The sequence below is a fragment of the Cylas formicarius genome, unplaced genomic scaffold (genome assembly GCF_029955315.1).
Source record: "Cylas formicarius isolate icCylForm1 unplaced genomic scaffold, icCylForm1.1 PGA_scaffold_2__14_contigs__length_35257938, whole genome shotgun sequence".
In the NCBI taxonomy this organism is placed as follows: domain Eukaryota; kingdom Metazoa; phylum Arthropoda; class Insecta; order Coleoptera; family Brentidae; genus Cylas; species Cylas formicarius.
The window spans coordinates 7,061,346-7,076,532 of NW_026844319.1; the positions used below are offsets into that span (position 1 = coordinate 7,061,346).

The 15,187-nt window shown below is 33.8% G+C and overlaps 1 protein-coding gene across 7 annotated transcripts in view; it reads right to left on the reverse strand.

The window, feature by feature from the left end:
• The window catches only part of LOC132698470 (dynein axonemal heavy chain 8), a 110,571-nt gene that overhangs the window by 73,726 nt on the left and 21,658 nt on the right, over positions 1 to 15,187 (reverse strand). For all 7 annotated transcript variants that reach the window (XR_009618377.1, XM_060664536.1, XM_060664532.1 and 4 more), the window contains 5 exons: positions 14,766 to 14,908; positions 14,515 to 14,713; positions 10,291 to 10,448; positions 423 to 602; positions 50 to 373 (listed from right to left, as the gene is read on the reverse strand). Coding sequence is in view for 6 of the 7 variants with exons in the window: in XM_060664536.1 (XP_060520519.1) it covers positions 50 to 373; positions 423 to 602; positions 10,291 to 10,448; positions 14,515 to 14,713; positions 14,766 to 14,908 (1,004 nt within the window). In the remaining variant the exon portion in view is untranslated. The remainder of the gene's footprint in view (positions 1 to 49; positions 374 to 422; positions 603 to 10,290; positions 10,449 to 14,514; positions 14,714 to 14,765; positions 14,909 to 15,187) is intronic.

The following is a 15,187-nucleotide window of genomic DNA, read 5'->3' on the forward strand; positions in this document are numbered from 1 at the left end:
GTTACTGGGACCTCCGGTGCGAAATGCAGAGCGTTATAAATTTACTCACCTTTATTTTATCTAAAACCTCGCATTTCGGTTGATTCCACACAGTCTTCGTGCCGTCGCAATTCAAATAGTCCCTGCATTTTTTTATAATTTGATTGGAGACCTTTACAAACAGGGCAGATATGTTCGAAGTGCTGTTGTAATATCTCGAAGTGGTGAACGCAAGCCGTATACCGTGCAATAGAGGAGGTACGTGCTGCATTAGTTGAGGCGGCTCCAGCCTATACAACGGCTGCCAGTATTTTTCCATGGAATACAAATATTTCAGATTATCCAGGCACTCGTTTCTCGTGTTGTACACCAAATCCAGCTGCTTCTTCCAAATCTAAAAGATTTTCATGAATAAAAATAATTGAAAGCGGTCATTTTAACACCTTGACGACGTCCATTTTTCGACAAAATCTTAGGAACGCGATGTATTGTTGACACTCTTCGGTTTCTAGAAACTCGACCACACTGGTGAATCTAGCTAGCTGCCTCCGCCAGTATTCGATTTCCACGTCTGGTCCGACGAATTCGTTTTCTTTGCGGATTTGGTTATATTGTACCAAACACTGATGAATGACGAAATTCAAATCTTATACAAGAAGGCGCAATACTGTGGCAAAGTACTACTTATTTTTGCATAGTATCTCGCTCAGCACAATGAATGACGAGAAGAAATATTTTGTTTTATTATTATATATATTATTAATGTATTATTCAAAATCATAATAGAATAGTAACTGCCGTTATTGCTACTGTTATCGTTATTATTGTTTATTGTTGCATAGTTAATATTGTGTACTCATCGTGTGGCCATTATATCCATGAACTAAAGTTTTACATGCTAACGTGCTGCATTTTCTGCCGCAGAAATACTGTAGATACAGCAACAATACATCTTAATAGATGTAAGTCCATTTCCCTAGAGCTGGCTCGAAATTTTTAAAAATATAAAATATGGTTCGATTAAAACGCTGTTTTATCTAAAAAAAGGAATCTAGAATTGAAGAAACCCAAAAATAATGTTTTACAAGCAGTTGTTGAGAACCCTGAGATGTCAACCAGTCAAATCGAGAATAATGTGGGGTAGTCAAGTCCAAAGTAAACAATAAATAAATAAATAAACAAAAACGCCTTTAAGCTTGGAGAAGGTCAGCTAAGATGTTAACTTAACCGAGAATGTAACCAGACATATGACCTAATTTTTACAAAAATTTTACAATTCATCAAACAAAGAAAAACGATTAAAAAATTGAGTAAAGGGAAATGTTTTTAAGTATGTTTTTTTAATGAGCAGTCTAACAGAAGTAGATGAGAAGCAACCTTTAGCCGGGAGGCATCCAGTTTTAAATAGTTGGTGAAGAAAACATGCAAAGTGACTCTTGACTCGATATATTTAACCATATTAAATCGTGAAGTTCATGACTTGCGTGATCTTTTCGCTTAAGGTGGTAAATGAAAATTTATATTTTGTCAAAGTCGTAGAGAGTATTTTTAACCTAAAGTTCAGAATATATTTCCATTTATAGATGTTCCGGATAGTAATATAAACCTCTTGGACAACTTGGAATCCCTGTGTACGAAATCGAAGTTGATTATCAAAGATTGTACCCAAGTTTTTACATTCCTCAACAGCTGGAAGTTTAAGTTTAAGTATCTTTAACATATTTTTTTGCTTTACTTTAATATGTGGTGTGTAATTTTAGCAAGTAAAACACTAGTAGTGAAAGCAGAAGTAGGCAACCGATCAGAATTGACAGATTGGTTAAGCATAAAAGATGCGCTAATTCAATGCTTTGCAGATGTGAGAAATTTAGATTGTCTAATTCATGAATTAACTAGAACAAGACCATTCAAAAACGAACATTTAGTTGATTTCGGTGGTAGCCTACAACTTTAAGATTTAGATCAAAATGAAAGACTTTTCCATGTAAATTATTACAACAAAATTGCGCTCAGTACATTCACAGCTGGATGCACCGGGACGCTCGAAAACAACATGCATTGAAAAAAATCAAATTCATTAGAGGAAGCCATTGCTTATGTTTCTGAATTTGAACATTTCGAAAACCTCTAAGGAAATCTAAGCAACACAACAAAACGATTCCAAATGCCCAATTTTCAACAAAGCAATTCAAAACAATTCCAAATACCCAATTTCCAACAAAACAATACAAAACACTTCTAAACACCAATTCATCGACAATTCAACACCAAATATAACTAACCAACCATTTCAACAATTCTAAAATCAGCCGAATCTAAATAGATTTTAGCCTAGAATAAACCCCAACACAAATTTAACGCCAAACAATTTTAATACTTCTTCAAATCCAAAGCAATATCAAAATCAATTCCAAAAACCACAATTTCCATCTCAAGTAATAGATATTCAACCGAGGCAAATAACTCAAACACGATTTCCAACAAATCGGGAAGTTTTTGGACCCCCACGAAATGTCTTCCAACCCAATCAAATATCTCCCAACCAACTTCCTAAACCGACACCAATATTAGGTATCTAGAGACAAACAAATAATTCATTTACAAGACCACCGATAAGAAAAAATTATTTTACTAACAACAATCAACCTCCTAATTTTATAGCGAAAGAATTTTTTACCCAAGAATGCGATGAAAACTTTGATTATTCTGTTAATCAAAATGAGTATAATGATTAACACGAATGTGAGGAAAATTATGAACAAAATGAGTATGAAAATACATCGCATATCGAACAAAACGTCGAAACACAAAATCCAAATGATGAAAACAAACAACCAACCCTAGTAGAACAACGCTTTACCGTATATTCAAATACGTAAACCAAATATTAAACTACTAATAGACACGGGTAGTTCACGCTCGATATTACGCCCAACTATCGCTGAAAAATGTTTTCCAAATTGCATTTATCATAAAAATAATTAAATAAAGACAGCAGCAAGAAGTCAAAACACTAAATTTCAAGCTAGCATACAAGCATTTTCTGAATTTAACATCGATTATCGAATAGAGTTCATCCTATTTTATTTTCACGACTTTTTTGATGGAGCAATAGGTTTAACTGATTTAATTAATATGAATCTGAACATCGATTTAATAAATAAAAAGTTAGTAGGATTTAACAACGAAATTCCATTCAAATATAGAAAACAATCAGACGCAAACTTTACTCTAACTGTAAGTCCCCAGTAAGTGAAATCGAATGCGAAATTTTTATAAAAAATCAAAAACTGCAAAATCTGGAAATACCATCTGCTATTTCATATGCAAAAAATAATTTTGCTCTAATTGAAATCCAAAATCCCCCGGACGAGACGTTAACACAACCCTTACCAGTTGAACGATTTAACGCTGACCAATACAAATTTTACAATTATAACATTATATCTGATAATCTAAAAATACGTACGATATCTCAAAAGGACATAAAAGGAATAATCCGTACTCAATACATGAACTCGGAAGCAAAAGCTCTAATCACGAAATTGTGTCAAGAATTCTCGCATATTTTCTCTAATTCAGGAGATAAGTTGTCATTTACCTCAAAAATAAAGCACGAGATTAGGACAAATGATGAAATACCAGTGCATACGAAGTCATTCGTCCACAAAGAAGAAGTAAGACGACAAATAGACGATATGCTCGAAAAAGGAATAATAAGAAAATCAAGCAGCCCATGGTCAAGCCCTATATGGATACATTATCGGAAGATTAATGAAAAAACTATTTCTGATAGATATCCAATCCCGAACATAACGGATATTACAAGACGGACACCCAATATGCTACGCATCAAGACCTCTGAACCCGACAGAGATAAACTACTGAACAATTGAAAAGGAACTCTTAGCAATTGTTTGGAGCTGTAAATATTATAGACCTTATTTATTCGGACAAAAATTTATTATTTATACGGATCATAAACCCCTACAGCGGCTAATGTCATTAAAAGAGCCAAATTCACGACTCGTTAGATGGAAACACGATATCGAATACATATGAACGCTATTGAAACTGACGATATTTAACATTTTAGGAGACGCGGATGAAATTATAGGCGATTTTTTATTACATGATAACGACGAATTGCCAAATCTAGACGACTTAACGTTAGACGAAACCGGAAGAACAAAAAATTAAAATTTCCTCAGCGGAAAATCCAATTTTCGAAATTCCAATTTCGGAAAAACAACAGGAGATGTAGGAATATTCTTAATAAGGAAAGAAAATGTGTTTAATCCCTAGAAATGACCCCATGCCAAATATTATACAAATGATGAATACTTTAAACCAAAAACTACTTATGCACTTTACTTTCAAGCGGAAAATTTAATTTTTACTATAACATTACAAAACACTTTCAAAAATTCAGCATTTAAAATAATTCATTGTAACACAGTTCTCGAGGACTTAGTCTATACCATGCGACAAAAACGTGCCATCGTGGAATAAATCGTATGAAGAATTCCCTTTGCAGAAAATATTATTGGCCGAAAATGTCTGACGACATAGAAAATTATGTTAACAATTGTGACATATGCTAATCGAAAACCACAAGTGATAAAATGTAACATTACCCCAACAGCATCAAAAACATTCGAACATATTCATGTTGATACCTTTAGGATAATCATGAAATGTACGTTACAATAATTGACGCATTTTCACGCTATGGACCAGCGTACCCATTAAAAAGCATAACAGGAACCGAGGCAGTTGAAAACCTTACCATTGAAAATAACCTCAGATCAGGGAACAGAATTTAAAAACAAGGACCTCAAAGACTTTTATATGTTATACTTTACATAGAGTTGCATTTTACGATACAACATTTACACCTTTTAAAGTGATAAATGGCCATTTAAATCCTCAAAACCCATTTGATCTAAATGATAACGCTATCATTTCTACTTCCGTTCAATCACATAAAAAAAATTCAAGTAAAAGAACTTCCTAAATTTAAAAAGATACCGTTAATAAACCAAACGAAAATAAATTAATAACACCAAAGATAAACTATGACGAACTATCATAAATGTAGTGCAAAGAGGCCAAAGGCTAATAAAAATCTATTCTTTCAGGAAACCAATGAAGATCAAAATGTTGACTCGTAGCAGTTCTTACCGAACGAATAGTAACGACAGACCTACAAATTACCAAACTCGTAAATCCTATACTTCTTATCCAGATAGGTAACGCGAAGTTAATTTATAACAAACATACATCCATTATGTAGATTTAAGCCAAATAATTAATCACGCAGAAAGCATAGAGAATGCATTTAAAATAATTGAAGAAAAGTTTAATGTTAAAAATATAACTAATAATATTTCTTATTATGGACTTGCCGAAAATTTACTTTTAAGAACTGAATATTTAATACAAATTGCGGTGAAAAAACTTGAAAATTTATATCCACATGTTCGTAAAGAACGAGGCCTAATTAACGCGGTTGGTAAAATAAATAAATGGCTCTTTGGAAATCTCGCCGCTGACGACGGAAATTATTATAAAACAGCAACCAAAAACAAAAACCAAAATAATTTAGCCATATTGCCGGTACTTACAGCATCAACCTCTTAGATTTAATGATGAGTCAGATGGTGGACGCTGTTTGTCTGTCATTTACCAGCTCTGATTTTAGTTTTTCACTCGCCTGTGTATACAGGCCGAGCGATACTGATAATGATTCTAATCTTCAGCTCTTACAATCCATGAACAATTTTGTCACAAATTCCGTCAACCCTGTTATTGCTGGCGACTTTAATTTACTTTAAACGACTTTGTCCCCACTTCCATGGAATACATGTTCCTAGATTTTTTGTCAGATTGTAATCTTAGTCAACTTGTTGAAGAGCACACGCGCTTCCGACAGAACGACGCTCCGTCAACTCTTGATCTTGTAATTACTCCGGATCCCAATTAACTTGACAAATTGGAGCTTGATTCCCCAATTGGAAAATCTGATCATGTCGTTATTGAGTTTTGTATTCAACCCTTATATTATCCCAAGCAGGTTATGCAAGATTAGCTGCAGACCTTTCTCACCACACATGGAACTTTCCTGATAACTACGTTAATGATGCGTGGACATATTTTCTGTCTACTCTGGATTATTACATAGGCACAAGCTCCAAAACTCATTTTGTTAAGATCAATTCTGAGAAACCTTGGTTAACTGGACATCTGTTCAAACAAAGAAAACATAAGAGAGCTCTGTGGCGTAGATTTAAGGCCTCTGGCTCTGCTTCCGATTATGCTTTGCATAGAAGAGTTTCTAATAGTTTATCCTTGGAGATTAGAGAGTCGAAGTCAGCATTCGAAAATGACCTCCTCAATCGGCCCAAAGCATTTTATTCTTATGTCAGACAACACGTATCGTCTAAGGTATCCCTTCCTGTCATTAGAGATACCTCGGGAGACGTCTCCTATAACCAGGACTTCATTTCAAATGAATTTGCTTCATATTTTGCTAGTGTCTTTGCTAATCTACCGCCTCACTACCGGGGGTCCCATAAATTCAGATTTATTAGAAGACATTCACTTTGACCAAGAGAACGTGAAGAAAACTCTTTCTGCGTTAAAAGAATATTCTGCTCCCGGACCTGATAGAATTTCCAGCAAAATCTTAAAAGCGTGTGCCCCTGTGCTTGCAGAGCCTATTTATATTATTTTGAGAAAATCTTTGGACTCTGCCACACTCCCAACCCACTGGTTATCCGCAAATCTAACACCGATTTATAAAAAGGGTGATAAGCTCGATGTTTCAAATTACCGCCCTATCAGCCTAGTGTGTATTATATGTAAGGTTCTTGAACGCCTTATAGTAAATCAGCTGCTACCGTGTTTGATCGACTGCCATATTATACCTACATCGCGGCATGGCTTTGTTCCCGGTAGATCTGTCATATCAATTACATTGACATGCTTGAATCACTGGACATCTCTTGACTCAGGTGATCCGGTGGATATTATTTACCTCGATTTCAGCAAAGTGCCACATCGCCGCTTGTTATTCAAACTTGAAAAGGTTGGAGTGGGGAGTAAACTGCTAGAGTGGATAGCGGCGTTCTTAAGCCACCGGTCGTTCACAGTTCCAATTGGTAACACTTTTTCACTGCCACAAAACGTGCCTAGTGGTGTTCCCCAGGGATCGGTGCCGGGACCAGTGCTATTCTTAGTGTACACCTTGGATTTGCTCTCCAGCATTGATTCTCATGTGAGCGCTTATGCTGATAACACTAAATTATTTGGAAATCCTTCAACACATGCGGACGTATTGCAGAGAGACTTGAATACTATTTCCAAGTGGTGTTCAACCTGGCTATTGCCGCTGAATGCCCAAAAGTGCTCTGCGATTCATGTTGGCAAGAACAATCCCGGTTTGAATTATTATATCGATGGAAACTTTGTGTCAAGTGTCGATTCTCAGATGGACCTAGGTGTGAGAGTAACTAACGATCTTGCATGGTCTGCACATGTATCAAATATTGCAAAGAAAGCAAACTGTGCGTTATTTTTGTTAAAAAAGACTTTAAAAAATCCTAGTCCTCGCATCGCTTGCAGGCTTTTCACCACTTACATTCGCTCCATCCTGGAATTTGCTTCCCCAGTCTGGAACCCATGGTTATTGCGTGCCTGTCCCTGTGATGTTCTGGAAAAAGTGCAACGAGTCGCTACGCGCTGGCCACTTCAGCTTAGACATACACCTTACGATGACCATCTAAAAATACTTAGTCTGCCGCCATTAAGTCAGCGTCGGCTGCGAGGGGATCTCATTCAAATGTATAGGTGTGCGCATGACCAATTTCCATCTGACGTGCCCCTTGTGGTCTTAAGCAATGATGAACGCCTACGTGGTCATCCATTTAAAATGAGGAAGGAACAATTCAGGACTTCACATCGCCTGCATTTTATAAGTAACAGGCCTTTCAATTATTGGAACAGTTTACAAGTTGTGTGTGCGCCGAACTTGTCTGTATTTAAACGTCGCTTGGACAGTGTATTGTTTCACAGCAATAACTAAATGTTTATTATATGTGTTGTGTTACTAATTATCAATGTGCATAATAGGTTTTCCTCTGCACTTTATTCTTAGTAATAATAATAATAATAATAATAATAATAATAATTAGGACTACAAGTAACTTTATAATTAATAACTATAATAAAACTATTGTGAAATTAAATGAAAATCAACGAAAACTACAAACTGGTTTAAAAACATTCCAAAATGCAGTATTAATGATGATAAATTCTTTACAAGACTATATTAGTTTTCACGGGATCATTACGCAATTAAACTTAAATTGACAAAATATTGTAGTGATTCTAGATAACCTAGAAGACGCTATTATGTTTGCAAAAGTTAATGCTCTTCATAATATTATTTTACCGATTTCAGAGTTGAATAAAATGCTTAAATATCTAGGTCAATATATAAAGAAAATCAAATTCCACAATTTTAAAGCATTTTATCTTCTTATTAAATTTTGGGTACTCAGGTAAATTTTGTTGACTCGAAAGTGATCTTTGCAGTCTATGTACCAATTTTAAGATCCGAAATATTTTCCTTTTACCATATTTTCCCAATAATCCAAAATCAATTAAGTTTTATACCCCAGTACTCTTATATGGCACAAGCTGAGAAGAATTCACCGCAGAAAGATGTCCCGTCATCGAAGAAATCTAGTTTTGTAAAGAAGAAAGAAAATAAATATTGACGAAATATACCAACTAAGAGACTTAGCAGAAAAAATAACTCCCATGGAACCAGTGAAAGAAGAAACAAATACGTTCCAAATAATTGTTATTGTTTCTGGAATATTCATGGTTCTAATTTTAGTTTTCATCATTAAGAAGCTTTTCTTGGAAAAGGTACGAGAACTGAAGAAAAACGCATAAAAAAAGGAAACCTGCCAAGAAGAAAATTTTGAAGCTTCTTCGAAAAAACGCTCTGTTATTTTCGAGGGAGTAGTTATATGCCCCGAAGTGCAGACGAAGCCCAAAGCTAAGCGAAGATAATGCATCGCTGACACCGCATCGAGAGCCCTATTTATTCGATTGTCATATCGTAAAATTGCTCTTAATTATTTCAGCCTTCGTATCGGCTAGTCCAAATAAAACTTTAGTTCGCTTTCTGTGTGATAAATCGCTCTCCCGAATTTTGAACATTGTTTTTTTCCCCTTTCGACTGAGACGACACACCGCGAAATGTTTCCAATGTTTCCGTTTCGCACTGAACGATATAAAATGGTGCGATATTTGAATGCACTGAGTTGGACTAGGAAATTTATTATTATTATTATTATTATTATTATTATTATTATTATTATTAAAGGTTGCTGCAATATAATTTACTAAGATTGTTGGTGTCTGTCTTGGCGTTTATAGCATTTTTGTTTTTTTTGAATTTCAATCATTTCTAAGATTTCTCTTACAATACACTAACTAACTGTCTAGGTAAGATTTATCCTATATTGTGTACAGATCTCTTTGTTAAATGTAATTTTTAGATTATTTTATTATTTATAGATTTGGACCGAAACGTCAAATAAAAAATGTAGTATTCTAATTTTGCCAGTTCCATAACCATAACCCCTTGCATATATATATATATATATATATATATATATATATATATATATATATATATATATATATATATATATATATGTTTTCGGAGCGCGAGCATTGAAGATGCCAAGTGAGATTTTGGCGAAACGTCTGCAGGATTCCAGTTGGAGTTCAACAAGCGAACGGATGATATCCCGGAATATTTTTCCATCCGTGAATCAATACTTGAAAAAAAAAAAAAAATATATATATATATATATATATATATATATATATATATATATATATATAACGTATGACATATATATTGAAACTGCCTAATACCACTGAATTTGACTAAAAAACGTTCTGTAAAAATGCGTGCAATAAGTTAAAAGAAAACCGAGACCAGGGAAGACAATATAGGAATACTTATTTTTAAATGGAATACTCCTCTAGGTAATGCTCATATGATACCGAAATTGTTTTTCAATTTTAATGCCACCTTTTTTTCGCAAAAAATATTTGAAAAGGATACTTAAAAAATATACTTTCATGTGCTATATATTTCCATCCGCAAACTTATGATATTCAAATGTATTTTTAAGTTTACCAATTGATCAACTTCATCGATCAATTGACAAAATGTCAACTGGTGCCGAATAATACCCCAATCGGGGAGTGTCCATTCCTTACCCTTTCAATGAGCTTCTGCCAGCATCGGACTACGGATTCAACTTTTTGAATCAGTGCGACGTTAAAAAATGCTTTGGACATATTATCCTCGGATATTTCCTGGAGAATATCATTGTCGATGGCGAAATGGACAATGTTTTCCAAATCCACTTTGGTCTCTATAATAAAGAGAATATTTCAAATGGACCAGGGGGTTCAACATTTTCGGAGAATGTTTCAGATTGTTTTCACAGCTAAATAGTTTTGGCCTAACGACTGTAATAAGAAGAGCTACTACCTGCAGTAGTAAATTTGTATTACCAGTAATATGACACTAGTTAAAGTAATGCAGGGAACAATTTTTAAACGTTTGAAAGTTGATTTGGAACTCACATTTGATTCTGTATAATTTAGGCCTCCTAAATTTAAACCTGATAAGCATTTTGCTCTTCACATAAAGTTTTTTATTAACATTAGAAGAATTAATTAATGAAAATTCAGGCTATTTATTTTTATTAATGCAATTAGATAACAAAGTCTCAAGTAACAGTCAAGCACATTTATTTTTGGAAAATCTCTTGGCGAAAAAACTCAGTTTGGCGGATTTTCTTGTATATTTCATGACAGGATTGTCGCATTTTAGTGACCAGCCTGCCATCATTGCAACGGTCCATAGACCTTGACATCTGCGTTTCATTTTGTTTATGTCTTGGTGGAATCTCTCCCCTTGCTCCTCACTCACCGCCCCAAGATTTTCATCAAAGTAGTCCAGATGTGTAGATTATGTGTAGTTTTAGACTCATATTGCATCACATTTTCCTAAATTTCTCTAACATGTCTTTGTAGTTTGGATATTTGTTGGTTCGTAAGAAACAGGGGTACTTCATATATCCTGACGGCTGACCTGGTAGAAGTCCCACAATTTTTAAGCCTCCACAATAGTCTTTGTATTTGATTGTCTCAAGCAGTAGTTTCAGATTTTCGTAGCATCCTTTCTTTTACATAGAATGAGCAGCTGGTACAGAACATTTCCGTTATGCAAAAGAACAGCTTTAAGGCTTCTCTTGCATTAATCAAGAAAAAGCCTCCACTCCTCAGAATTTTAGTCTTTACCAAATTTCTTTATTAGATTAGGCATATCGGTGCCAGAAACAAGCGAACCACCGTTTAAAATAGCCTATAAATCCTGTCTCGTTTCCTGAAATATAAGATTGTTACGTCCTTTGCCAGTAAATGTTTATTTCGAAGTCTAGATACTAAAATTTCGGAAAGATCTTTACATAAACTTAAGTCTCTCACTAAGTTATTAAGTTCTGATTGTGAAAATAACTGTGGTTGCTGAGAATGACTCCACATATCACCAACATAACTATTTCAGATTGAGAAAAACTGATGGTGTCTTCTTTCATTTTTTTTTCAAATTTTTAGTAATATATTGCACATGCAGAAATAGCAGCCATCATGGTCATTTGTTTGCTCTCTCCATATCATAGGTATTCCAAAAGCTAGGGATATTCCAATGTCTTAAACCTTCTTCAAATACCTTACAAACAATATGTGGCACTCAAGGCGTGTTTAACTAACTAACCAAAACGTATCTGGAATATTTTGACTTGGCATTTTAAAACAAAATTTTAACAATCGCAATTACATGATAAACAGGCTTCCTTCAAGACATGCAATGTATGAAATATGAAAAATACCTTATCACCAACTCTTTGTTGACCTGAGTAATTATTCGAAAGCATATTAATTTGGTAGGAATACGTCCTCTTTTGTGGGTTTTCTTTTTTCACGGAAACTGAACAGTATCAGTGCGTTGTTGTTTCGTTAAATATTAAATTTAGAAACACCGTTATATTTTATTCTCAAGAAGAAGAAGAAAAATCCTATTGCTAGACATAGTGTTTCATTAAAAAAAAAACATTTGTCGTTGCTAAGCAAATTGCAACTTAACATTATCGTCATCATTCATCATTTAGCATTTTTTCTACTCAGACCATCTCGGAATATAGACCTCTCCCAATTACCTTCAGTATTGCTGTATAGTGAGTTTTCTTTTTTACGTTCGCTCTGCATACTTCGTCACTTTGTCCTAGGGTTGCCAATTTTCGATTTCCCCACTCCATCTACTTTCCTCAACGGGTTCGTTGTGGTCTGCCCGTCTCCATTCAGGTCTTGCTGCTCGCTCAATAGCATCCAGAGCTCTGGTTCTATTTCTTACCCATCATTGGTTTTATGGTCTTCGTGGGAAATTCCTATCGTTTGTCTTTCCATAAATCGTTCGGTTTTCCTTATTCGGAATAGATTTTTTTTATGTAAAGTTCCACGCTCGCGAATAACTCAAGAGTTGAACAATTTGGTGCTTAGTTGTTGTTGTTTTGTTAAGATTGTATAATTTAGGTAATCTGAGATTCTTTCAAAATTTTAAAAAGTTTGTTTAAAATAGTTATGTTAAATCTATTTTCTACTTTGAAACATGTTGAGTCAATATCCTTCGTTTTGAACGATAGCACTACTACTTTACAAAGGAGTTCTTCAAAAAATAATAACATATCAAGAAACTATTTCATAGGGGCCGCAAAAGTTGATAACGAAAAATATTTGGTTATTTTGTGCCATTATGGCTAAAGAGCTAAAAACTACTAGGAGCAGAAAAATATTAATCACACATTGTTACTTCATTGTAGGATTTATTCATATATCCGTAAAAAATTACATCCGAAATAGGTGTGATAATCATAGTATAAAATTCAAATACAGAAGGTTTATGTTTTTGTGAATATTTGGACGAACGTATTTAGAAAAAATGGGTGAATGTGTAAAAAATGTATTTTTTTAATACCCTGTATGTTATATTATAGTTTTCCAGATCCTTTTTTAAAGTAAATGGATTCAAAATTTCTTTAAAATCTTTAAAAAGCCGTCAAAATAGTAGCAGTGGTTGTTTTCTAATGAAAATATTTTCTTCGAAAAGTATTTAAGTGGGTTTTTCTTTTCTACGTGTACTTAATTTAAGATATACAAACCTTTCAATGCTGTTTTTTTTACTATATAAATTGTTCCGTAACTAGAGTGAGATCTATTTAGTAGTGGTAATTTTTGTTTCCTTAGATAGTTTCAAAAAAAGTCAAGTAGAGAAATCTCTGAACTATTTGCTTACTATCTTACTGATCTATACTACTAATACGTAGGCTCCTTAATTTAAGATATACAAAATAGATGTACAAAAAATAATTGTATATCTTAATGATCTCTAAAACGTCTATTCCGTGTGCTTCCGTAAATTCTTTTAGAAATCACAGTATGTTTCTAAAATTTTCAGGTTTGAGCACTTTCATTTAGTTAAATCATTTTTAAATAATAAACAAATTAAAGTTTAAAGAACCCCAAACTCAACATATTGGTGATATGTTTCATTTCATTTTTTTTAGTAATGATTTACGAATAAAAATTTATAACGAAACACAGAAGATAAGGTTACCACAAATATTTTTTCGTTTTTTCTATTTGGCTTTAATTGCTATTACAGTTACAGTTACTTAATTCAAAAGAAAAAGAAAAAACTAAGAAACCATATTTTGAAAAAAAAAGTAATATTGTATTTATGAATTCAGAAAATTATTATTTATTAATTTAACACTGGCAATACTCTTTCCTACTTTTTCAAAAATGATTTTAAATGTATTTTTTATGTTTGGTTTTCACTTAATATTGTTTTAGTTTAACTCTTCTCCGAGTTTTCTTCTTTAAGCATTCCCATAACATTGGGTATCAGCTGCATGACCCTCCTTTTATTCGCAGCATGTCAATGTCATATTTACAACAAACCACTAATGAAGTTTTTTTTTCGAGGTCAAAATATTAATGCTTATTTCTTTATATAGTACCTCCTTTTTTTTTCGTGACCCTCTCCACCCATATCTTCAACTTCTAAGGCCACGTTGAATTTGTTTCAATGAAGGTGCATAATTTCATTCCGTTTATCAATATGCTGAATTCCTAAAGTTCTGTTGTGCATGTCGTTGCGCATGTTCTTATATGATGTTCTTGCTGCTATTCTGAGTTTACGAGCAAATATCATCATGAAATAATGCTTTAAAAGTTTTTTTGAAAATGCAAAAATATATATTTATAAAGAGAATAGATGAAATTGCATATTTGAAAGCAGTAAAAAAGGACGTGTAAGAATGTCAAATAATACAAAGGGTGTTATTCAATCAATGAGAAATTTTTAAAACTTACTTTCGAGAAAAGCGAGGAACGAACTGAAATCGCCAACAAAATTGAGCTTTTGGTTACGTCCCAATGCACTTTTGGTTAAATCGCCCCAATCCTTGGTAAATTTTAAAGGAGGATCGACCAACTGGGTCAAAATTTCGTGAACAATATACACTATGTTCACTCCACCTTTTCGGGTATCGAGCTGTACGAAAAATAACTCCTAAAATCAATTGACGACTATTAAGCAAGTCGAATATTGGTTCATTTCTTACGTCGTTTATGTTTTTAAGATCAATCCCAATTTCGTTTATTTTGTAAACCGCGACACCTCTTTCCTCGAGCCCCAAGTTCAACCCTTTGGTGACGTAAACACGTTTAACTTCCGCTTTGGTGAACCAGTTATGCCTGCCGCACTCTGAAACAATTTCGATTTAACAAGAAATTTTTAGCTAAATGAGCTGCCTCATTTTTTATTGCCGATTTTAAACATGTGCACAGTGTGTTTTAAGGTGGATGGCATGTTGAAAGCTTAGGATGAACGCCATCTAGAACCGTTTTCAAAATGTTGTTGTTTACAGAAGCCAGAATGTTCTGGTATGATTAGTTTTTTTTGGTTTAATTAATTAATTCAATTTGTTTTGGGTCTGACACATATAGCTTTGTAGATCCAATAGATATTGTAATATAGCAATTA